Here is a 26,202-nt window from a genome sequence, read left to right on the forward strand (position 1 = left end):
GAAAACGTAAGTGTACATGGAAACTACAGATTAATGTGACTTTCTCTTCTCTGCTTATTCCATGTATCACAGCAGAATATTTTCACACAAGCTCAATTGTACCAGCTATAACAATTTGCAAAGCTTTTCTACTATGTTTAGATTTATCTAACTTAGAGGAAAAAAAAAGCCTCAAGGCTTTTTTCAAGTCATGTTGAAAACACTTGCCTAAAAGGCAGGTAAGGACCTCAGCCAAGCTCAGTTAAAAATATTGCTGAATTCTTTGTAACAGATTATCTCATTTCATTTTTCACGCAGGTGCACACTACTCAGTCTTCGACCGCCTTTCCTTTGGTAAATACAGGAAAGTTTAAGTAAATGTGTTGTATCAACACAATATAGGAAATATTAAATGTTGATTTTAGTATCAGGAAGTACTGAGCAAAGTTTCCTCAGCTACAGAAATGCTGCTGAAAGGAAAATACCTTTTCTTAAAGAAAAAGCCATGAGATCCAAACATTTATAATTAAACTGGAAAAGCTTTAATTTGAAAGTTGAAAATTCACTTTTAAGGTAATTAAAATTGAAAAAAATAAAAGGAAAGGGGTTTTTACACTTCACCAACTCCAAATCAGCACACTCACTGGAGCAGATTTTCCTCTGTAAAGTACAGACCTGGATATGTACAGACTTAACTCCTTGCCGGTTTCTGCTCATATCTCATCATCCAAACTCTCCCACCAAAGTTACAACATCGCACTCTCACCTCTTCCAGAGAGGACAATCCGGGCAGTTTTTGCAGCTCTGAAATAACTTCTTCAATAGCATTCTGTATTGCAATGAAGTCTTGATCATCTGCTGCTTCAAACTGCAATCTGAAACCAAAGTGACAGTTTCAAAAGCAGGTACAGTCTGACACCCTGAGCCAGGCTGATAGGTTTTCCATCGATCCATACATGCTGGGACTTGAGCAAATCACTTCAGCATAGTTATGGCAACATTTTCAAGACTCCTCAGTGACTCTAAATTAAATTGGCTCTGTTTTATAAAGAATTTGCATAGAAGGGTTGCCACTAATTTTGAAAAAAGGATGTTCTATGTGAAGTACTTTTAGAAATGTGGTTCTGCTTCCTACAAATTTGTTAAATCTGTGTGAGCAAATCTTAGGGTATTTTCAAGATATAATGCATTCTGTTTTGCCCAAATGTTTCAGAATAAATGCTTCATATCACCATAACAGCAAAATAAAACCAGATTCAAACCTCCCATGAACCTAGTACCATGTTTGTGGGTTTTTTTCTTCTTTTCTTTTCTTAAGGAGCTAGTAACCCAAGAAAATAAGAATCACTTGACTATAAAATATTAGTTTCTTCCAGGGGGAGCAAGGGAGGTGATCCATAGCAATAGTCCCTATAGTCATCCCCTTATGCAGTGAATTATTTAATGACTACATTGCTTAAAAATTGTCTTCCACCTACACCATACCCAAATAAACTTTATCACATTGCAGACAAAAAAAAAAGACAGTTTTGATGTAACTTATAATGAACCATATTAAACATGTAAGATTTAGAGCAGTACTTGATACTCTGTGATCCTGTCTTACATCAGCACATCTGAAGTACTGGCATATGCTATAAAACTAGAACCACCCCAAAATCGTTTGGGCCTGCAGTCGGTGAATGACAATTAATACCCAAGGTATTATTAGCTTGCTGGTTGCTATTAACAAAACCACGTAGCTGAAGACTGGCCTAACCTGCTAGCAGCTTTCCAAGCCAACTGCTTCAGCTTCGGAGATGCATTTTGCAGCTTTTGTTTGACATTTTCCAGAATTTCAGTAGCAGCAGAGAGATCTCCTCCTCCTGTCAGCGTGGGGTAGGTTGTTTCATTTGTCTCAGCTCCTTCCATTTTTTGCTGGAGAACCCAATTCCTTGTTCTCTCATTGGGTGTATTCCAGGTAGTCTGTATATAAATAGGTATTTTTTTAATGTTTTTATATATATCTCTCTCAAAATATGCATGTGGCACAGTGCTTTAAAATGGAAACATTTGATTTTGAAACACATTCAGAAATTGAAGAACACAAACAATTCTGACAGAGAAAGGCGTATAGTGCAACTAGACTACTGTTGGCAGCATACCACTAAACTATTATTTGTGAATGGTATAGAGTGATGCCTCTCTTGACCAAGACCTTGCAATCATACAGCTACAGCGTGAATCCATTCAACAAACTCAACCAGGAAGAAGCCGTCCAGCCTTTCTGTTTCTTCCACCAGCAGCTCCTTTACCAGTTGCGCGTGGAATTTGGGCAACTGTGCCCAAGTGTTTTGATGACCAATTCATAGTCAGAGGAACAGGACTAGAAAAGGCCACCATGGTCGTGAAAGTCAGTCACAGGCATCCGTACCACCGATGCTGCCACCAGTGAAGCAATCCACCCAACATGCACTCCTCACCCTCACTAACACCCTCTGACATGGAAGAACCGCTAGCCCTCCCAAGGAAACCTAAGTCTGGGCTGTGCCTTTGGATATTTTACCACGGTGTGGTACCAATGAGAAAAAGAGCAGAGCGTTGCAAATGTCACAGGAAGCAGAAGGAGATTTATTATCTGAAACTCCAGGCAGATCCTGGAGAGCAGATCATATTGCCTGCTGCTGAGGCAGGGAAAAAGCCCCACCAGCCACTGCCAACCAGACCCAAGGGAAGACCCTTTGTTGACCACAGTGCAGAAGAGCAAGGTGCACAAACTAAGCATAGCAGGAGGGCTGATGCTATCACAGTTATCAATGCGCTCCACATCCTGCCTCCAGCTGTGGGCAGTTTCCAATGCTTCAGAAGATTAAAAACAGTAGGCAAATTAGATGAAGAGAAAAGATTTCTCCCTGGCTCCACAGACAGCTGCCAAAAAGCATGGGATAATGGCAGGACGGGCAAAAACATGGTCAGCAAAGAGGCAAGTCTCCTGTCAACCCTCTCTGGGACTATCCACAAAGCATCCACTCAGCAACACTTACTTCTTACAGGAAAGTTTCTAAAGAGTTTTAAAAGCAATTTAAAAATAATTAAAAAACTTTCCAAACATTTTCTGAGAGAGAAAAATTTACAGGCAACAGTGGTTCCAACTTTCATTCATCTAAAAATTAGGCTAAATTCTGAAATTAACTTTTTACCTTGATTTCTTCCTTGTATTTTGTTTGCTAAGATACATATTAATGCATACGCTTGTTTGTTTACGTAATTATTGAAGTTGTTGGGAGATCACTTTTAAATGTTTCAAAGACCACCTGCGGTTTATGAACTAAAAATCAAAAGCAGTGGAGCATTCCTGAGTAGGAATAGCTCATTCCTGTAACTAGGTGCAGGGAATAATATTGTCCTATACTGAGGCACAAGGTGTGTGTCTACGTTCAGATGCATTTCTCCTGCTCACACTCCTCCTTACACAGCTCTACAGCTTCATTCTCAGAGGATGAGTGTGAACAGTTTCAGGTAGGAAAACCAGAATGCCTTCCTTTTCCCTGGTGCCTGTATTTTGTAATCTGTAGGCTATTTTATAGATCGAGTAAAGGCACAGTGACACACAATGCTAACTGAAGGATTAAAAACTAAATTGCACAGTTCAGTACTACACATTGCTCTCAGTCCTACTGTACCTCATCTGGATTGTAGCTTGGTGTCCTTTGGGCTTCCTTTCTTCCTTCATTCTCCTGCTCTTTTTTCTGTAATTCTTGGATTATTTCCTGCAACTTCTTTGATTCATTCCCTAATTTATGGACTTCTTGCTTCTTTTCTCCAAGTTGCCACTGAAGGTCTTCTACTTTGGACTCCAGTTCATGGAGTTTCTTCTGTGCTATTATGTTAGCATCTTGTTCTGCTTGTAACGCTTTCCTCTGGATCTGCCTTTCTTTTTCCATTTGCTGTCTCACTTGCACAGATTCCAGTTTATACTTCTCCATCTCACTTACTAACTCCACTATGCGGTCATGCTTTTCATCCATTTGTTTCTGTAGCTCTTTAAGTAATTCCTCAGATGGATTAGGTGTTCCAGCTTGTCCCTTATCTTCAGCACTTTGAAGCTGAGCACATCGCTCTTTTTCCCTTTCTAGGGCACTGCTTATTTCAAGAGCTCGAACCTTCTCTGATTCAAGAAGCACCTGCAGCTCAGAATTATGGCCTCGTTCACGTGACAGCTGGGCAGCACTGAGTGCTTCTTGGGATTCAATTTTCTGTTGCAGATCAGTTGACAGCTGTTTCTCTTGCTCCAAAAGTTTAGTTAACTGTAAGTTCTTTTGTTTTTGATCTTCAAGTGAAAATTTTAAATCCTTCCATAAGAAAACAGAAGAAAAGAATTGATTAAAGCCATTTGCGTATAGTTTCCATTATTTTCTACAAATTGCAAATATGCTACCTCTACACACGTTGCTTTTAACAGGTTTTGCTATTCACAATTAACGTGACAATATTGTGAATGCTGCAGTCACATCTGGTACTAAAATATATTACAGGCGTCTTTATTCTAAAATCAGATCATCTCATAAAAGAAGAATATTTGTAACACATACTTTTTAATGAGATTCAAATAGCCGCCGTTCTGAAGTTGAAGATAACTAGCTGCTTTTACTTTCTAAAACTGTGATAGTGATTTTGCAAGTTAAAATTTCAAGATGTAAATAAAACTATGCTGTTAGAGTGACTGGTTTTTTTGTCTCAATACTTGTAGTAGAATACCTGCTCTCTCCCTCACTCTATCAGATACTGCAGAGGTACCAAGGAAACTAGTAATGCATTTTCCATAAAGTAAACTCCTCAGTTTGGTGAAACTGCTGACTTTTAAAATGGAGACAAACAATAGAACTCCTTAAATAATATTCTCAAATACTATCTTATATGAGTTAGGTTGTGGTGGGGGCTAGATGTAGCCATGTTAGCAGTGTGCAATCCCCTTGAATATCTGAGGGCTATTCTACAAAATAGAATCTTTTCATCTTGGACCTGACAAGTGCAGTTGTAAAATTCCTATTGATTTAAATGGAATTTGCATCAGGCCTTTTTCTTTCTTTGTCACACGGCTGCTATACATCTTTCTTGAGCTCCAGACAATGTAATACTGCTGTTGAAGACAGAACATGGAGCACACATTGGACAAAAATGTGAGCTGAGATGAAATGTTAACCAAAAGACTATTTGTGTGCTCCTTGATGTTCCAAGGCCATTGGGATTATGGAATACCTCAAGCTCTTCTCTTCCTCTTTCCTCACTGCGTTCCATTTTAGCTTTTTCCTTTTCCAAAGCCCACTGTAGCTCTCTTGATTTTTTCTGTTCGCTGGCCATTGTATCCTTGAGAATATCTAGCTCTGCTGCTTTTTCTTTAACTTCAGTCCTGAAAGAGAAATGGGCAACCTTCAGATTAGACAATGGTTCTAATCCTATCACAGTAACATCAATTACTTGGTATTTATTCCATTTTGTGCACTGGAAACACTGCTTATATAGTAGAGTAACAGTGAAAAGCCTATTTAGAAAAACTAGCCTAACCCAAAAGTAAAAGAGTTGCATAGCTCAAAAATGACAGAAAGTGTGCCCATCCTGCTAACTTTGTAGTTGCCATTTTTCATTCATTGGTGGCTCAGAGGCAGCTAGTGTTCAACTTAATCCAGTCACTGGCCAAAATCTGAAAGAATAAAGGGGAAGTGTACCTTGCTGCCATGTGTCTCAAAGGAAAAAAAAAAAAAAAATCTATCTTGGGTGAGGGAGGAAATAATAATAATAATAATAAAAGAAAATCTATGCCCTGAATTTTATTTTTTTTTTTTGCAAAACAGTGTTCCATCAATTTGCAAAAGAATCTTGCTCCTGATGGTCTATAAAGGCTATAAGATAATCTCTAAAGTAATAGTAATTTAAACTGTCTTAATTTGTTATCTCTGAGCTGCACATTAAGATACCGTACATGGGCACATCCATCTGGTAAAGGTATAAATACTAATGGCTTTCTTGAGTGCCAAATAAGCAACACTTAGAAGTTAATAGAATTTCATATGGAGGTACTTGCAAAGTCATCATAACTGCAATTTTTTTCTCCATGTTCGGTTTTAGAAGCAGAAAAGCCTTTAATAAATATGGTATTCTTATTAGTCTGTGTACAGTAGTCTGTCAAAATTTAAAAAGAAACTTGATATTAATAAATCATTAAATCAAACTATGAATCAGATCTTCTTAATCTATAGAATTATATTTTTTGTCAAATGGAACATAAGTGCAGTTTTTGTCAGATTTTTTTTACAGAAAAACTGAGAAGCATTTACATTTCATGAGATCAATTTCCTTACTAAAATTAATACTATGATTTGAGACAACACAGAAAAGATCATCTTCACTGTCGACACAGAAAGGTTGGCCCTGAAAGGTGTACCTGATAGTTTCTAGGTCCTTGAAGTGCTTGTGCTGTGCTTTAAGAGTTGTTTCAAGCTCCAGTTTGGCTTGTGCAAGTTCATTCTTCAGCTCAGCACCCATCATTCTCTCTGAATTCAGCTGTTCCTGAAGCTCAGCTGCTCTGTCCTTCATACTCCGGAGCTCCACTTGCATCTCCAGTATCTGTGACTGCTTCTGCTGCACATTATACTCCAGCATTTCTAATGAGAGTACCATTAATATGGAAATTACTTAGTAAACAAACAACACTGTCTACTTGGGTAAAGTTTCCCCTAGCACAGAGAATAACCACAAGGCTATCACTAAGAGTGATATTTTAAAATAATATATTCTTTCAATAGTGGTGTAAGAGCAAAACCATGCCTTTCATACTGGAATATCTTTCATGCTTCCCAAGAAATCACTTCAACTCAAACTTCTTAAAAAAGCTATGTGCACTACTGTATCAATAGGCATCATTTGGATTATGACTAACATAACTGAAGTTATGTACGTATGTATACCTGTGACCAAATTTTTGTGACAAAACACTGACAGTGAGCATTTACTTAATTTTAAAGTATATCTGTTCTCTGAACTTTTTGTTGTTCATTCTAATTGCTTCTTAGTTTACTCATTATGACTGACTATCCAACTTAGGTAATTTTGAAGTTGCTGAACCTAAACACTGAAACGCATGGAAAAAACCCCTTAAAATAGAAGCCAAATTTTTATAGCAATTGAAGTAACTTTTTATCACTTTCAATTTAATACAAGTCATAAGAACATAGGCTATATCTTTTTTTTTTTCAAAATTAGTCCAATAAGATTGAAAAAGATGAAGAGTATGCATGCTCAGAACATAAGTATCAAAATCAGAGAGCAAAGAAAGCCAATACTCTTTCACCTACAACGTTACGGGCACTGCCGTGAAAGCGTTTGGAAATAGACATATATTACCAAACAAGTCACCTTGGCTTTTTGAATCAATCTCTTGTTCTCTCTTTGGATTATTTTTCTTACTGTTCATCTGAGCATGTAACACTTGAATCTCCATCAGCAAACTTCTTCTGTCTGCGTTCTGAAGACAGTCCATTGCTGCTCTCTGGATAGTAGCCTATTAACATTCAAAACATATTTAAAAGTAAAACTCCTGATTTTATTAAAATATCTATGGTGTGGATATTACATTTACTTATACATTGATAGTGCATATATATTAAAAATATTTTTAATTAATTCATAATTAAGTCAATATAATACTGGAAAGAACTGCTTGTTATTTTTTATTTCTCTACGAGGCATCAAAATTACAGAATCAAGAGAGCTATCAGTTTTATGGGAAACTGTTATTTTCCTCACTAATCCTTCCATGTTCCAGAGGAGATAACTGACCTCTCTCCGACCCATAGCAGCCTTTTCACTTCCTCTTCTTACAACTTGCATCATATATACAAGCTATCTTTTCTCTTAGACAGTGTAGCATAATTCTAATTAACTTAATGAAATCAAGCTCAGGACAGCTGTGTTCAATTCAAATTGATCTCTGAAGGCTGTGGGGTTTTTATAGCTTGTGCACCCAAAAATCTCTTTCCTGCACCACATCAGTTTTTCTTTTTTAAAGACACTCTTCTTCCTACAAGTTTTTCTTTGTTTTCACCCTTAGACTGTCAAAACTACTATTAATACATGTATTTTTAAATGGATGTATACATTCAAAATTAAAGTCTAATGTAGTCAAACACACTTTGACTAAAGCACGTTTTACATTACCTGTTCTTGTAGTCTGTGCTCTAACTGATTCATCAATGTCACCGCATCTCTTGTGCCCAGTTCTGCAAGTTCAGTTTGAAACACGGCAAGAAGAACATTTTGTTCTCTCACAAAAAGCTGTTGAATCGCATGCAGAAGTTCTCCTCGCCAGTCTGAGACGCCTCCAGGAGATTCAGTACTTGCATAAATCTACAGTGGTATAAAAACAATTTAAACAGCAGAATTCAAAGATGACATCAAGAATATTCATTATAATTTTATGTAAAGTGTGTGTTTTCAGTGGAATATCGAGCTTTTCTTACTCAATAGCTATGTAACATTCATTCATACAAATGGGTGTATTTATTGTACACGTTATGATTTCTTCTGCATGCACAAATGCTAAATTTTTATCTGTGGTTTAGATGGAAACAATTTAGCTTTTTATAACTGAAAACTTAGCCCCATTGTATGTTACTGTATCACACTACCTTGTGAATTTTTATGATGTTACATGTATGTTCCTAGACTCTCATAGAACTATGTGGTAGTGTGCAGGTATCACATATGAAGATTTAATTTTACAGTGATATAAAGTTAATCCCCCCACTTTGCATGCTGAAGGTAATGCAGAAGAAATAGAAACTACCTACATATATCCAAAAGTCTAATTGGGGTAATTAGGCAATTCCTAATAAGTTTTAACAGATTACTGTTTAATATTGTGTTATATTTTAAACAATTTCTCCCCTCTTTTCTCTCACAACAGTATCTTTTTAATAGCCTCCAAGTTCTACTACACCAATAAATAACATTAAAAAAATCTCCTTTAACTGCTACTGGAAACATGCTCTCAAAATAGCATTATTTTTAAAAGGTGGATCTATACAGTCAAAAACTATCAATGCACAGAAGGACAAATGCAAGCTGTTATTTAAGATGTATTTTATTACCAGAAAGTGTGACATGCAGTTTTACTGCATATTTTTGAAGTCTTTTGCCTTGTAGCAGCATATTTAGAGCATTTAAACCTGAATTGTGAATATGCCTTATAAGGTTATCATAAATTATTTTTTATTTAGATAGAATCTTCTGATATTATTTATACCTCAGCTTCTCTATGAAGTTGCATTTTTGCAATTAGGTCTTTCAAAGATGAAATGGTGCTTAGAAAAGCTTTCCTTTCCTCACGCAAAGATTCTGGTTCTTGCCTAAGAGGTGGCATCTCTTTTTCACCATATGGAAATTCAGTGAGTGACAGCACCTGTATGCCTTCATGATGGACTGCTCTCAGCAAACCCTACAATAAATACAAAAAGAAATCAGTAATGCCAGTCCGAATTATTGTTGTTGTTGTAACAATCATCTTCTAACTTGATTGGCATAAGGAAACTATTTATGCTTCTTCATATCAAAACCAAAAGTGTGACCCAGTTCTTTATATCTGCCAAACAGTAGAATTTATTAAATAGGTGTATTTTTCCTTAGTTTCAAATGGAAATTCCCAAAGTTCATCTGTCAAATTAATACTCAAATTTTAAAATAGTTGCTGATGGAAGCTGACAACATTTTAAAAAACAAAGTCCTGGGAAGATTCCAGGTGAGGTTTGCAATTCACTTTTTGAAATTACTATTAAGCTAGGGCTTTGATGGAAAAGACTTGCTCCTTTTTTTTTAATGTAATTAAAAGCATGATACCCTTACTGTTTATAATAAACACATTTATTCACTTTCATAATGTAGATATTATTCTACACCTATAACAACAGAACCTATAAAATTATGTAATGTGATCATTACATTATCATTAATACACAATAATTGCAATAAATTAATAATAGTTATAATTCTCAATCATAATTGAGAACAAGCATATAGTTGCAAAACTAATATTTAACCTAATTTAATGTGCAAAATTGCACATCATTTATAAGAAGTATTATAAAATGTATTCAAATAGTCGACAATAAAACTTATCTAAATGGCTCTTTTTTCACTAATCAGGCAGCAACTGATCTAAGCTTTTGGCAGTATCACTCTTGTTCCATAACAAAATGATCAGTTCTATTTTACCTTAATTTTTTTGGGGAGTAAATCTGTTGAAGTTTCACCTTCATCTATTCCTTCAGATATCGTGTCAGATCCCTGGGTCTGAGCAAGATACATTCCTTGACTCCAGTCTGAACTGGAGTCTAAAATAAAAAGAGAGAAAAACATGAAAGCTGGATTACTGTGAAACTTTGAAGAACAGGCATCAAAACAGTATTTTTTGTAACAGGTGGTTGCATGTCACCAAAGTTGATTCTAAGCCTGGAGACTACCTGTTCTATAGGGTTGTTTTTTGTTTTTTTTTCAGTTTCAAAGCAGTGACAGCAAAACAAAACTAAAAACCTGTCCAAACCCTCAAACTTAAAAATCCTAGTTTAGTTCTAAAAGAGAAACAACTACTTGCACAAACACTTCTGCCAAATTACATCCTCTCCCTTAATATGCTGAGCCTTTGCCTATGAAAATGATGATATTAATAGTTTTTATTGCTCTTGGAGAAGTCAGCACCCGTCATCATCTCCCACTGCTAGGGAGCTTTAAATTGTATCAAGAGATGATGAAGCTGCGCTGATGATGTAATATGGAAGAAGAATATAGGAACTCCAGTGGGAAGAAAAAAATTAGCATCTGATGCCTCAACTCAACCCATCTCCGCTCTAGTAATTTTCCTTCCATAGCAGATTAATAGACATGGCATACTCAGCACCTTTTCTTAGTGCTACTGGCTTCTGCTTTGATCTAGGGAGTAGCTGTTTTTATTTCTTAGAACACAAACTCTTTAATGGTAATGTTAGTATTAAAAAAAGCAGATTTAATTCATGATGCTGTTTGAAATCTATAAAAACAAGTTTCTTACCACTAGAACCTCCATCTCTAGCTTGATACGGTGGAGAACGTGCTAATCCAGAAACTGGAATTCCCTATATTTAGAAAAGAGAACAATCAAATCTTTGATCACCCCGCATCCACTCATCATAAGGAAGCTAATTCTAAGGAGCAGGAAACAATATGAGCCTCTGTGTTCAGTTTCCCCTGCAATCAAAGTAATCAAAATGGAGATGACAATGATGATGTTCAATGGGGTGATCTACACTTGTCCCCACTCCACAGGGCAGGACAGGTCCAATGCAGTAGCACAAGGAAGCATCTGATAGTTAAGCAAACTCCCAAACTTAAATTGCTGAGTAAGGGATTCACAATCTCTCCCTAAGCTGTGGAAACAGCAGAACACTTAAAAGCTTTATACTGAACATGTGGTGGTTCACACTTAACAGACTTCAAATGGGAATTTCTGTAGCAGGAGCAAAAGCGTGAACTGAAGTAGTTCAATGAATATAACATAGGATACGTACCTCTTTAGTTCGTAGAGTTTCTATGACTTCCTTTAAAGTATTACATTCTTCAGTCAATACTTCCACTGCAACAAACTTCTCTCTCTTTAATTCTTCAGATTCAGCGATATGCCTTGTCTCCATGTCCATGATTTCAGCAGCGTGGAGTTCTTGCATTTGGTCGATTTTTTCAGTAAATTCTCTTATGATCTCTGCAATCTCTTCTGAAGAACATCCATTTTGCAAATCAATTTGGATTTCTGCATTTTTAACAAGGACTGGTGAGGTTTGGATACAGCTGTTCATTTCCACAGTCTTCTCTGTTTGCGATGATGAGTTTTTTCTAATTAGAGCAGATTCACTGGTTGACAAATTACACAATATTTCTGCATCCTTTTTGCTTTCAGTTTTTGTCATTTCCTTGTCCTTTCTCATGTAACTTGCAAGCCTCTCTTCTGCTTGAACTAGGTTCTCTTTGACTTTGCACAGGTCTTCCTGAAGATGTATCAAACTTGCTTCTTTTACCTGTAAATATGGAGAATCTGAATTGCAGTTCTTCCCAATAGTTAAAAAACCCCTCAAACCCAAACAACCCCCTATACCATTACAGCTCAGTTAGTCCTATTTTAAAGCAGTTATGACACATGGTAACAAATATTATCTCCTAAGAAATACAGCTCTAGATCCACTATTGCACTAGAGTGGGCTGTAAAACTACTTTGGTAACAAATGAAGATTTGGTCTACAGCATCAGCTCTATTCCACTGACAGTAGGAGTGACCATTTTTCTTAGTGGCATTCTCAGTACAAGATTAAAAAAAGCTGTAGTATGCATATTTGCACAATAAGTCCTGTATAATCACTTGCTTTAAATACATTATGGAACAATCTGGTTCTTACTGCTAGTTCTTGCTGAAGTTTTTCTGCCTTTTCTCTGTAACTGCTCAGTTCTTCCTTAGCAGCAGCTGCCTCTTCTTTAACTTTCTCTAGTTCAAGTTCATGAATAAGCACATTTTCTTTTTGACTTTCCACGAGTTGTGCTCCTACCTACATGGCAACACAAGACATGGAAAACTGTGAAGAATCTTACGAAGAAGCAAGTATTAACAGCACTGATCACTTTCACACCAATTTACTAAAGCCACAAATGGAAATACTATAGGGGAAAACAAACATATGTTATTTGTATTAACAGCCTCCAAAAATTAAGACTGAAAGACCATTTCCTAGATTAACTCCTACAAGTGGATAAGCATGGGAGGAGAAACTGTCTTCTTACAGTTTTCTAAGCTGCAAGCAGAAATTGGCTACACCATGCAGAAAGCACAGGGAGGAAGGTGAACAGAGTAGGAAATGAAGTCTGATAATATTACTGAATTTATAAGACATTTATGACGTTCATTCAATGTGCATTTAGACAAAAAGTCTTAGAACCTCTTCCAGCCCAGCACTGGGTTCCATGATGCCTCTGAACTTGAGGGTTTCAGCAGTCAAGCCCATGTTCGGGCTATGAAGCGCTTTGACTGAAGAATTTAAATTCAGATTCAACATAACCAGTGGTGTATGGAAATGAGGAAAAATGTATAATGATAAAAACTACTAATGGGAAATATCTTTGGAATGAAGGCAGGAAAACAAGCAAAAGTAAACCAAAACCAAAGTATACATAAACAAACATCAACAAAAACACCCCCAACACAGTACAGACAAATTGCTATCACTCTTATCATTCTGAACCCTCTCAGATAATTTTTATTATTTTAATTTTTATCACTCTACCTCCATGCCACATAAAAGTATAATCCACTCCATTCTATGTCAGCTCAAAGTCAGAATAAAAAGTATATTGTCAAAATTCAAAATCACCTCACATTCATGAAAAGACAAGGTGTTTTCAATGCAAAGTGAAAATTGATAGTGGAGTTCACCGAAAATAACATCCTTCTCCATAACTCCAAGAATAATAAAGAAATCAAGGTTTGTCCCACATAGGAGAATATTCCTATCACCAGTCTCATTAAGTAGTGTTTCATTCATTATAGTTTATATAAAATTACTGATTTTAGTGAAAACAAGCCAAAAGAAATTGGCATCTAATTACCTGGTATGTCTGCATTTCTTCTTGCTTAATGTATTTCTGAATCTCTCCTTTGCGTTTTTCTTGAACAACTTCTAGTAATTGCTGAAGTTCTAAGAGTCTCTCTTCTTTCATTTTAGCTTCCTTTTGTGCAATTTTTACATTTTCTTTTTCTAGCTCCAAGTTACGATTCACTGTTGCCAGGTGGTCCTCCATCTCGCTAAGCCTCTGTGTTAAGAGTGATAATTTTGATTCTGCCTCATTTTCAGTTCTATTACTTGAACCCTCTGATTGGGCATTCTTGCTTGCTTCCTCCACACATTTTGAAGCTTCCTGAATTCCCTGCATGAATTTCCTTTGCTCTTGAACTGCATTTAGCTGAACCTGACTCACAAGAGCAGCAGCAACTTTTTCCACTAGTGTCTTTTCCAGTTCTAATATCTTATTTTTAAGTGTTTCTCTTTCAGCTTTGCCTTGCTCTTTTAGGTCTTTTATTTCATTGTAAGACCTGCACAGTTCTGAATCTTTCTCCTTAATGCATGCATGAAGTTGCTGCAGTTGTAGCTCCATCTTGCTAATGGTGACTTCTGTATTTCCATCTGAAGACTTAAGCTGGGTTCGATCTAGCAACCCTATCTTCTCACATGAGTCTTTGTCCATTTTTTCACTTTTCCCATTGCTCCTGTCTTCTGTTTTTTCCCTATCACCTTTCATCAGTGTACACTTATACTTCTCTGTTATTCTTTCGTGCTCTTCTTTTAACATACTTATTTCTTGCTTGAGTTGTTTCATTTTTAAGTTCATTTCCTCAAGCTCATTCCTTGTTTGAGATGCCTCTACATTCATGTTTTCTACTTGCTTCTCCAAAGCTTCCTTTTCTGCCAGAACTGTTTCAAGTGTGTGTTTCAGACTGTCAGCATCTTCTTGAAGGGTAGCAATGTCTGCAGGTACTTTTTGTTCAATATTTGCCAGTTCCTGCTGAAGCTTATCAATTACATCATTCAACTGCTCTACTTCCTCATCATTTTTTTTCTTCACACGTTCTTGATCACTTTTCAGACATTCTACCTGGGCTTCAAGCTCCCGTATATGCTCATTTTGTTCTTCAATAACCTGAAGAAAAAAAAAGAACAAGAGAACTTCACAATGGGTGAAACCCTCAGGTAATTTTTCTCCTGGACTTCACAGCAACAGTGATTACACATTGAAACATCCTGTAAAATAAAGTATGTCTTCAGTGACCTTCTTATTGGGATGTCTCTTGTTAAGTTTTATGAGAATCAGGATATTTTCACATAGGACTGACAAAGTAGCCTTTGAACTTAATGAACTGCAAAATAGGCGTGAAAGTATCAAATGAAGTGAAAGCATTCATAATATTCTTAGAAATATGAAACACTGAAGTTTAAGCGTTCCCAACTTTTCCGCAACAGTTTGGTCTAAAGCTCTGTCTTGTCCTTCTTACTAAAAATTAAAACAGAAACAAGTGGAGTGGTCATGTCTGTGCTGTTCAATCTTCTTATGCAATCAAGGTTTAACATCTTATTTTTACTCTAAGAATTCCAAGGAACCAAGATTTATGAAGCTTGAAACTTACAGATAAATTATTCTGCATTACATACAGAACTTCCTTTTTTAAAAAAGGCTCTGGATCCTCAAGCTTACCATATTGGCCAGATATCTTCAGTTAGATTAGACAGATACTGTGCTCTTCATGCAAAAGCACCATTCATTCACACGGTCAAACAGATTTATACCAGACACAGCCAATTAAGATGGATATACATTTTAAATACTAATAGGCCTTTAACTAAATGTATTGAAAAATACCATTATTATATGCTTTTTAGTCTGAGACTACAGAAAACACCTATCAGTTAACCCTGACACTTCCTATCACAAACCTGAATACATGTTTGCCTGTGAATGTGTGTGTGCAAACACGTTTGCAGATGTGCACAAAAACACACAGGGCAAGCTGTACCCATAGCACAATTCTTCCTTTGTTCTATAGTTTAAATGAAAGTAAAGCAAGACAAAGTTATAGAAGTATTTATTTTAAAATGTATATCATTATCCAAACAAAAGCCCAAGAGAGATGGGTGAAGGCATCCAGAGAGTAAGAGTAATACTTTTCTAGATTAGTTCTAAAGACACTTAAAATTACAAGTTGTGTAAGGGGCTGAAAATTGCAAGAAATTAATAAAAGGATGTAACTGAGCAAATGTGAGGGTGATGATTTTATGATGCAGAAAAAAGAAAAGCCATCTTATATCAACTTCTAACAAGAAATAAATGAGTAGACATAAAAAATGGAATGACTGGTGTTGATGAACACTAAATAAAATAAATTAAAAGGCTTATCAAAAGGAATAACACGACAAGTTATCAGATTCCAATAGAATAAGTTTTATAAAATTCATTAAAAAAATCCTGCTTGTTAAATGGCAGTGGGAGCAAATTGTCACTTGAGTGTAGAAGAATGCCAAAATATTGTTTACAAAGTCAAAATAAAAACAGATCAGACTATAAGTACTAAGTCTAAGAAACAAAAAGTAGATCTATTTTCTTAAAGGAATGTCTGGAGATCTGAAATGAATGGTGCTTCTACACTGCAAATGAAAAAGGCAGAAGGAAATCTGTCAAGAATATTTGGAAAGGGATGTTATAAAATTAAATCAGTTATGGTACCTAAAATAGGTGAGAACTCTAGAAAGGCCTTTTAGAAAAAAAGAAGGAGAAAAAAAATGATGACTAAATTTATTACTGAAATAGCTGTGCTTTTCCCTTTAACTCTCAATACTTTGTTAGGTTTAGTTAAATAGAATAATAAGATGACTTTGTCATAACTATAGTATGTACAAGAATAAATGAAACATGCGACTGTATAAATCAGAAGGACTGATTTGCCAACCAAGAAGTTATTTTTTAAAATTCAGAGACAGAGGAAGCTCAAAAACACTAAAGAAAATGTGAACAAGCCATTGGTTTTCAGAAGAAAAGAACAGTGATACTGGTGATTGCTATCAAGTCAGCATAACAGTTTCTGGTCTCCATAACATAATGGAGTAAAGGACCACAAAAGGCAAATACAGCAATTAAAAGAAAAGCACTTAGTGAGATGAAGATGTTGACGGGATTAGGAAAGGGATTAACCTAAGAACAATCTATTCATATTTAATACTGATCTCATAATCAAGCAAACAGAGTAATTACTTAATGTCCTAGAAAATACAACTGAGTAAGAGGATGAAATTAAGAAAATGAAACTTCATATAATAGGAGAAGAACCAATCATTAAAATGAATTACACCTGAATCCTGGTATTTTTCTTAAGGCAAGTAATGCAACCCTATTGCTGCAGTCATTTTATAAAGCAGAACTATTCTGGATTCTTGAAGTATGATCTTTCCTAAATCCAATTCAAAGTTCTGTCATTATTCACTGAGGTTCATTATAACTAAATGTCGCACATAAAAACTCAGTGAAATTATCCAGCTCAGTCAGAGCTCTGTTTCAGTGGATTCAATATGTCCTAGTAGAATGTTACCCTAAATGTCCAATCAGCTACTGAGGGACAACAGAACTTCTTGTCTTATCTTAATGAATAATATTTGTTTTGCAGACAAAGCTTATGAGTAATAAATTTTCATGGTTAAAATATTCAGAATGCAAAATAAGTAGTATTTCTGTTGAAATCGAATGCATCATATCTGTATAAAATGGGAGTAAGCCAAAAGAAAATGAAGCTCATTATCATAAATACACATAATTGAAAAATAAGAAAAAGCTACAGTTGTTAAATCTCAGTAAATGAAAATGAATCTGCTTCCTTCTTTCTTGCTCTACATTTCTAATAAAACACAGTCTTTTGTTTGCACATCCACCATGCTTCAAACTGGATTAAAGATGTTGCCAACATTGGTATGATGACAAAGTATTTACACAAGCTCATGGAGCGCAAAAGTTCAACTGCTGAAAAATCTATAAAATCCAACATGATCCAGGAGGTGTCACTGAAATGTAACAGTGAAAATAAGTAGGGAAGATGGTAGAATGAATTTTGAGATTGAATTCAGCTACTTGCATATTATTTGTTGTTCAGAAGTATTAGAAGAATAAGGAATGAAGAAGAATTTAAGACAAAAACTCGAGCAGAAATAGGGCAGAAAAATAAAAAGAAAGCAAACAAAAATTATCCTTTGTAAAAAACAAGTCAAAAGAGGAAAAACAGATCAGGGAGTGTTGCTTGAAACGGAAGCATCTACATTTTTAAAGGCAGCAATAGAAGATAATGTAATTGGTGGGGGGACGGAGGGTTATTTTTCTTTAAACAGCTAGCAACACAAAGTAGGAATCTGAAAAAAGATTTCAAAAGTATGTACTTTGTTGTCAGTTATGACTTCAAGTTGCTGTTGCAGTTTTGCAATTTGTTCATGAAGATCATCTATTTCCCGCTCCTTCTCCTGCATGATGTGAGCGAGTCTCCCAGCCACTAAATGATGGTCCTTTATGGTGGCATCTTCAGATTTCTGGATAGCTAGTCCCAGTATTTCCATTTCATCCTACCAAAAAAAAAACAAAACCCAAAACCTTATTACAGTTGTACATAATGTTTTCTGCATATTCTTGTACAAGTATGTAAGGCATAGGAATTAAAATAAACAAATTGCATGAAATGAGAAGTAATTATATGAGCTTTTTAGTATTTGGCAAGTTGAACTGCGGAATGCTTGAGAAAGGGAAAGAATTTGGCATCTTGGCTTTTTCCAAGAATTTATTTCTGGGGAAGAGGGAGAATAAAGCTCTAGGCTTCTCTGTTACACAATTACCTTAAATAATTTGTTCTCTTGTTCAAGTTCTTGCAAATGTGTAGTGGACTCTTTTCGCTGAATTTCCAGTTGCATGTGCAATTGCTGAACTTCTTCATTTTTATTTTCTAGCTCCTCTCGAAACTGCTCCAGTTGTTCCTCAAGGTTTGTGACCTATGTTTCCAAAACAAATGGTGGAAAGGAATACACAGCCATACCAAAAATTAAATGTCATAATTTTCAAGTGCAATGTCTACGGTAAACTGGTTTGGTATGCACAAACAAAAGAATCTCTACTCAGTGACATTCTGAGTCCTTAAAATGAATGGAATTTTAAAACCCACTAAAAATCAGATGAAATCACTATGAAGCTTTTTTTAATTGGGCTGAACTTTGATTCTGGAAACACTCTTGTAAGTCATAAGCATTAACACAGACAACAACAATAATTATCATGGCTCACGAGAATTTCTAAGGGATTTGAACAGATCTGTTAAAAAAAATTCATCTGTATAGTTCACAAAGCTCAACAGAAAGCAAAAACTAACAAAGCAAAGTATCAGCAGAAACACGGAACACCTCACAGATATTTTACCTCCTTTTCCTTCCTGTCCACAGCTTCTCGTTCAGCTTGCAGCTGTACTTCAAGAGGTAATTCTCCCTTTACTATGATGGTGCCAAACTGTTTCCTTTCTTCCACCTTTAAATATACATTAAAAAATTAGTTATTTGCTTCATAATAACCAAATAAAAAAGATATACTGTTTTGTTCTCAAGAAAATAAGAAGTAGTGAATACATGATAATTTTAGACCAAGCAATACCTTTTGCAAGTTGTCTGCACTGATGATTAAGGCTTGCTCCAGTTCTCTTATCCTGCATTCTAGTTTCTCAATTTCTTCATTTCGTTCTTGTATATCTCTCTGAAGTTGCTCCTTAGAGAGCAAAAGCTCACTGCATTTGTCTGTTTTTTCTTTTAGATGATTTGTTAGCTGTTCAACCTGGTGACAATATGGCAAGAAGATGAATATATTGTACTAGATTGGAAGGGTTTGCTAGCAATAGCAACAGCACTCATTTTTGACAGCGAAAAAATATCCCTCTTTTTCTCGTAATGATACTCCTACTCTTTAGGTGAAACAGAATGTAAAGTTAGGATACTGTAGTGCTACATCCAACAAATACAAACAGCATTTTTTAAGAAGTGATATTTTCTGTGCTGTATCACCGACTCTCTAGAACTGATCTTGTCCTTGTGAAGCCTTCAGACTCTCTAGTCAGTTCCTGTGCAGCCCACTAAAAAGATACCTTTAACATCTATAAATGGAATGTCTTGACCTTAAGGTCAAGATGCTATTTGCATCTTTGAGGAATCTCCTAGTTCTAAAAATCTGTGACAAAATTATTCAAAATAAGGAGTTGATTAGGTGTCATACAGACATATTCTAAAGCTCACTGGGTCTTTAATATTGAAGAGAATCGCTATACTTCAATCTCAAGAAACAGGAAGTTTTGCTTTCCTGTTGGGTTTGTTAAATGGGACCAAACACAATGGATGATATAATTTCACTCTCTACAGGGGACAAAGCATCCAAATAAAGCAGTCTGGATCTCAGTAGTTCAGCTGTTTGTGGCTCAGAAACAAAATACTAAAAGAGTAACTGAATCAGGTAGAGATAGAATGATCCCAGTTCTAGCAGTACTTCAGAAATGATTAATCAAAATTACAGCTAGGAAGATGTGTAACAAATCCATGGTATTAGGACTGATGCACAAAGTTAAGACCTGAGTTAAACTAAGCAATCGAGCAAGAGACACATAAAGTAATGTTTGTCCCACTCAAGAAACTGATTTCAGTATTTACAATTAGGAAGTTACGATGTAGCCAAAAGGTAGAAGACTCAAAGCATTTCAATAGATAGGAGAGAAGAGGACCAGAACATAAAGCTGACAGGATGGTATTATTGACGTTATCCATCCATGAGTAACATCAAAGTCTGAAGTGACCACAGAAAAGTCCTGAGAGAGAAACGGAAAAAGAAAAATCAAGTCTAGAGCAGACTCTTTACGACAACCCTCCCTGGAATAAGTTGACAGAGTAAGCTGAAACAACAGTAAAAAAGAAATGAAGTTATCAATAGAAAATGCTCACGGCATTCACGCAAAGCAGAAGAGCATTTCAAAACCCATGCAACTATGAAAAAATAGAGCAGCTATCTCAGAAATAATGATAAAATGTATATTTATGAAATATTCCAAGCAGATACTTGGAAATATGCTATATAGTAAGACTATGTGCCTCATTTGCTAAAAATTAAATGTAAATCTAAAACACTACTGAAAATTTTGTCTGTAAGTTGTAATGTATCACATTCAACACCACCCATTTCTAAAATAGCTTGCAGACATTTGCTTATTGTCTATCTTTCTACCTACTAAGCAATTCTAATTTAAAAGCATCTAATACAAATCTCAAAATTTTAATCACAGTTACAGTTGTTTTTCATTTGAAAGCATGCTTTAAATTTCCATTGTAGCATATCTGCCAACTTAAGAGTATACACATATGTGCATATAAATCAGGATGATATTTACATATAAATTCTGTACAGGAAAATAAGGCAATTTTTATTATGGCATCACATTTGAAATTTTTTTCCTTGGGAGATTTTTTTTGTTGTTGTTTTAATGTAAGAATTTTAACCAGGAATTCACACGCTACCCATGTCCCAAATTATAAACAGACACATAATGAAATGAACTCAAAATAAACATCCTGGATTAAGGAAAACTAATTACGCTAAAAAGTCTCCCCCATCTGTGGAATGTGTCAACAGGAGAGGAGTGTGCACACACTTTGCAATAGAAGAAAATAGATGCAGAATTGCTCCATCTGTGTTGGTTAACATACACCCACCTAATTCCAGAAGATTTATTGTTCACAGAGGCTGATGACAGCCATATCACATAGTACTGACTGAATACTTTGACTCTCAGATTTCTTACAAACCTTTGTAGTAAAAGATATTAAAAACCCCATGAAATACATCTCTAAATCTGAGAATTCTAAATAAATAAATATTTCAGCAACTTACATCTCACATGTCAATTTACATCTTATTACTGTCTATAGTCCTAAACTATATAATATAGAATACTAAATATTACTAGTATTTAAAAATTGAATTACAGCAACTGAACTACCTCAGGAAGAATTGAATTTTGATTTGAAAATTGCAGTGCAACCTAGTAAGAGGCATTTTAATACTGAAAATCAGGCAAGAAAATAATGCAAAAATATTGGCCTTGCTCTAAAAGCAGGACACAAGAAAACCCACAAAAAATAAAACACAATTTAATTGACTAGCATCAAACAAAAACACGCAAAAGCCTCATAACATATAGCATTTGCACTGCTGCCACTTTTCTTGATGTTGCTGGGTCTAAGAGTTTTCTATGACTCCCCTGAGCTGCTGTTGTTCTGCAGACACTAAATTTGTTTCAGTGGAGACAGACTTTCACTGGGGAGGTTCAAGTGTACAGAGCACTGCTGCACCCCAGGTGCTAAACCTTGGCGACTCAATTCCTTGTTTTGTTCCTGTGCTATAAACAGGATGTCACAAAACAACGTAAGAACATGTGAAATTGCTACAGTAGTCCTGAAGGTTTCCACAAGCTTTTGAAAACAGTGGATTTTCTAAATTAAGTTACATGAAAGAGCTTTTTTCAAAGTTATGAAGTCTCCGTGTGTCTACTACTAAAAAACAACCAACCAACCAGCCTAAAAAAACCCCAAAACACAGTTTCACCACTTTCCCCCAACACCTTACCCTTCATCTAATGGGGTTTACTTTCCTGGCTTGTAAATGGATGCAGGTTAGGTACACCATAAAATAGCTTCGTTGCAATATCTTAACAGCTGTCAGCTTGTCATTTATATTCATTGAGTATAAGTAATAAAATGTGCTACCTCTCTGGTTTGATGTTCATTGACAGGCTGACTCCTCTGTGGAATCTTAAGCTGTTGTTCCAGCTTCTGTATCTCTTGCTGGAATACATCTCTCTCGTGCTCTCGGTCAATTGCTTGCTCCTGAAAGTTAAGAAATTATGTGGATATACCATTTGATTTAAAAACTATCTTAATTAAGTATATTACTACTACTTATTTCTGTTAATGTGAGGCTGGTAACAGTATGTCAGTATTTTTAAGGTAGCAGAACCTCTTGCAACTACCATTAAAAAAAACTTCTTTCATCATTTGGGGCAACAAATTTCAAATTTTTTATTAAAAAAATAGGACATCATAGATACGTTGAGTATTATTTCACAAAAATGATAGTTTTGTTTCTTCTGTTCCAGATATATCACAGAAATGGTAGTAAGTTAATATTTTATTATTTTCTTTCCTAATGTTTGTCTTTGAAATATGTAGCATAAATAGAAATTAAGAATGCAAATTAATTCTACGTTAATATTGATGAGGAGCCAACAGCAAAAAACATTTATAAAGTGTTTGAATTGTGCATTTCATAATGCATTTATGACTATGGGACTTGTAATAGCAATTTTTACTTCTGAATCTTTTTATGAAACACTAGTTTCAGTGAGAAAAATAATCTTGTAACTGTAAAAAATAAATCAAATCCATTTGTCCTACATAGTATCTAGAAAGATCTCTCCTTTAATACTACTTCGTAATAGATTATGCAGAGAAGGTGCCACAGATTGTTATATTTATTATTATGTAAAAAATTATTCCACCCTACTGCTGTCAGCTAGAGAGTTAATTGAGAAAGAACAGAAATAATAGTTTTCTCCCAACAGCAGCATAGTACACTTAATAGGAATAAAATGGGAAAAGGAGGAGGTGGGGAAGATGGTGTTCGCTGAAAATGGAGTAGAGTCTAAAACAAAATTGCAGAGACAGCCTGAGGTAGGAAGAAGTTGGGTACAACAGAGGCAACTGCCATTGTGAATGGGGATAAATACACATATATTGTAACTGGCTGGAAGGTGTAGCTTAATATCTGGAGGTAGATTATTGGATACTATGAAGGAAGTCTACAAAAGAAACTGAGAGAAATTATGCTTTCAATTTTCAAGTGCAAATAAAGCTGACTACTTAATTCTAACAGATTTTATGGAAAAACATGGAAATTCCACAAACTGTTAAAAATGAAGGTCACAAAAATTTATGTTTCCTCATTATTTTTAGAAGTTTCCCATTATTTTAAATGTTTAAGAAGCCTACTAAGTTATACTTAGAAATACAGAGCAGTCCTAAGCAAGCGTCTCAAACGAATTTTCAACTTTTAAAATGTTAATTAAATTCTTGGGCTGGGACCTATACCACTGTTACGATTGCGTGCTTCTTTAGATTTGCTCAAAATATGAAAAAATAGCATTTCCCGCTGAGCCAAACCTCAGTACAGGCGCCCACTCACCTTCATGAAACTAGCCTTTTACCATACTTACATCTAGAAATTTCCTTGTTTTCTCAAGCTGCTTCTCCAAAGCCTGGTTTTGCTGCCGTAAGTCCATTAGTTCTGCATTTTTTTCTTGCTCTAGCTCTATGAAACGGTTGACCTGTTCTTCCAAGTCTATTTCCAAGACTTTCACTTGCTTCTGAAGGTCATCATACTCTTTTTCAGCTTGACGCTGTACTTCAATTTTTTCTTTCATTAGCTTTTCTGTTTCCTCCAGCAATTCTGGTTGTAATAAAAGCATCACACACTACTTTTAGAAGTGAATAGTTAGTAATGTTAAGAAGCAAAACCACTCCCCAAGGTATCCATGCTGTACTCTGCAGAAGGATGTGAACTGGTTTGGGTTTTTACTTTTTTAAAAAAAAATTTATTTTTTTTTTTAAAAATCTATGTTCTTCTGAGAAATACTAAGGTTACCACTACAGCAAACTCATATTAAAACTACTATCCTTTAGTTAGCCTTCAGAGGTGTGTTAGTGAAGTTGTATCAGATCAATTCCCTGTTTAAGTTTCATATAAATGAGAAGGTCTTCATATCATTGAAAAGAAAATGCATGAGTTCAAACTACAGCTGGAGTCACCATGGTGGTTAACAACAAAGTACAGAAAACCCAACCCTCTTCTCATCCCCAGCACCAGTAAAATCAATCTGCTTCATCATTTAATGTGATACATATAAATAATTTGAAGGAAATATATGGAAAGACTTGGCCAAGTTGCCGGGCAGACAAAGAGGGAAATTACTGACCTGTAACTGGAGCTTTGTAAAATCAGTGACTGCATGGATGCCCAATTTTGAGTCCTCGTGAAAAGGCTGGCAAGCATATATAGTAAAGCCCCAAACCACTCTATTAAGACTCTTAAGCCACAGCCCATTGAACGACATATTAACTAACCGTACCCTTGAGGTAAAATCCAAACTGTAAAGTGCAATTACATTTGGAGAATCTTTAAAACATGATTGATATTTAGACAGAAACAATAAAATTTACTTTCACTATAGAAGAAAGATCCTTTAGGCACCATCATCTTACATCGTATTTAACCAATTCTCATTTCTAGGTAACCATTATATCTCAATATAACACAGTGTTTAGTTATCATAATGAATGACTCAACGGTATTCAGAAATAAAAAGAAAAAAAAGGCTACAAAAATATCCTTCCAATACTATCTAAGTATCTGTAATTCATAGGTGAATAAGATGATGGTTATTCATGAATTTGCTCATTATGCTTAGAAATTATAAGAAATGGTGTTAACGAAATGTAAAACTAAGCATGAAATACAACATCAAAGCTGCAGGCCAGTAAGAATTACAAGTAATGTCAGTAAGCCAAAAGCCCAATAATCCTGATTAACAATGTCAGTACGTGTAAGTCTTCCACCCAGTTACAGATTGGCCATGCAACATACAAACACACCTGCTTGGGAAGCTGCATCGACTGCAGCATCTACTAGGCCTAGGAGAATAGAGAGAGAAAACAAAAAAAGAAGCAAAGTAATTCACATGCCAGCTATAGTTTTCTTGTGGTGCAACAATGTAAGAGAAAATAAAGCCAAAGATAGATGTGGCATTTAATGACAAAGTTGTTGAGATAACTTAGGGAATGTGGTAAGTTATTCTAGTATGCATGAGATAAGTACCTACACATATTTACAGAATTGTTTATCCTTACAGTTGTTATACACGAAAATAACCTTAAAATATTTAGAAACCTGAAACATATAACAAATAATTAAACTGGAGTCATAGACAAGGATCATCTTTACTATAAAGTAGGAAGTAGCAGGTTGTTCTTGAAATTTCATTGTTATACACAGTGGATGCAGGAAATTGCAAATATGCACTGAGATGTGTAATATAGAAAACTAGGAACATTCTAAATTGCCATAAACTTTTAGAAATTAAATAAAATGCTAATTTCATCCTGCTATTTACAATGTAAGCACTGCAATCCTTGAAAGATCAGTGCTTCTCAAACACCACTGTTCTGATTTTCTTCCCCTCTCAAATGTAAAATATTAAGTTATTAGTTTAAGGAAGAATTAAAAGATACATTTACTTCATGAAGGTAAATGCTTTTTTTGAATAAGCAGTTAGTTAGATTACATTGACATGGTATTTATCTGGAATTTTCACCATCAGTGCTGAAAGCTTTCATTACTGGTAGGTAACAGGTTTTCCTTATCATGCAACTTTTGTGCCATTCTTCCCCAAAAGAGGAATTTGTTAGAAAAGCATATCTTCTGTGTCTAAAATAAGTATGACCATCATGTGTAGTTCAATTACGTTTT

General features: G+C 35.3%; 1 protein-coding gene across 6 annotated transcripts in view; it reads right to left on the reverse strand.

The window, feature by feature from the left end:
- The window catches only part of AKAP9 (A-kinase anchoring protein 9), a 119,870-nt gene that overhangs the window by 6,229 nt on the left and 87,439 nt on the right, over nucleotides 1–26,202 (reverse strand). For 4 of the 6 annotated variants that reach the window (XM_075746209.1, XM_075746211.1, XM_075746206.1 and 1 more), the window contains 20 exons: nucleotides 25,329–25,367; nucleotides 23,894–24,126; nucleotides 22,389–22,508; nucleotides 19,243–19,419; nucleotides 19,015–19,119; nucleotides 18,441–18,593; nucleotides 17,994–18,173; nucleotides 13,633–14,721; nucleotides 12,432–12,578; nucleotides 11,553–12,056; nucleotides 11,057–11,120; nucleotides 10,225–10,343; nucleotides 9,260–9,451; nucleotides 8,173–8,361; nucleotides 7,372–7,516; nucleotides 6,401–6,620; nucleotides 5,218–5,368; nucleotides 3,642–4,310; nucleotides 1,739–1,944; nucleotides 746–854 (listed from right to left, as the gene is read on the reverse strand). In XM_075746209.1, the coding sequence (XP_075602324.1) occupies nucleotides 746–854; nucleotides 1,739–1,944; nucleotides 3,642–4,310; nucleotides 5,218–5,368; nucleotides 6,401–6,620; nucleotides 7,372–7,516; nucleotides 8,173–8,361; nucleotides 9,260–9,451; nucleotides 10,225–10,343; nucleotides 11,057–11,120; nucleotides 11,553–12,056; nucleotides 12,432–12,578; nucleotides 13,633–14,721; nucleotides 17,994–18,173; nucleotides 18,441–18,593; nucleotides 19,015–19,119; nucleotides 19,243–19,419; nucleotides 22,389–22,508; nucleotides 23,894–24,126; nucleotides 25,329–25,367 (4,811 nt within the window). The remainder of the gene's footprint in view (nucleotides 1–745; nucleotides 855–1,738; nucleotides 1,945–3,641; nucleotides 4,311–5,217; nucleotides 5,369–6,400; nucleotides 6,621–7,371; nucleotides 7,517–8,172; nucleotides 8,362–9,259; nucleotides 9,452–10,224; nucleotides 10,344–11,056; nucleotides 11,121–11,552; nucleotides 12,057–12,431; nucleotides 12,579–13,632; nucleotides 14,722–17,993; nucleotides 18,174–18,440; nucleotides 18,594–19,014; nucleotides 19,120–19,242; nucleotides 19,420–22,388; nucleotides 22,509–23,893; nucleotides 24,127–25,328; nucleotides 25,368–26,202) is intronic. The other 2 variants (XM_075746210.1, XM_075746207.1) reach the window with 1 other exon arrangement.

This window comes from Balearica regulorum, chromosome 2 (assembly GCF_011004875.1).
Source record: "Balearica regulorum gibbericeps isolate bBalReg1 chromosome 2, bBalReg1.pri, whole genome shotgun sequence".
Classification (NCBI taxonomy): Eukaryota; Metazoa; Chordata; class Aves; order Gruiformes; family Gruidae; genus Balearica; species Balearica regulorum.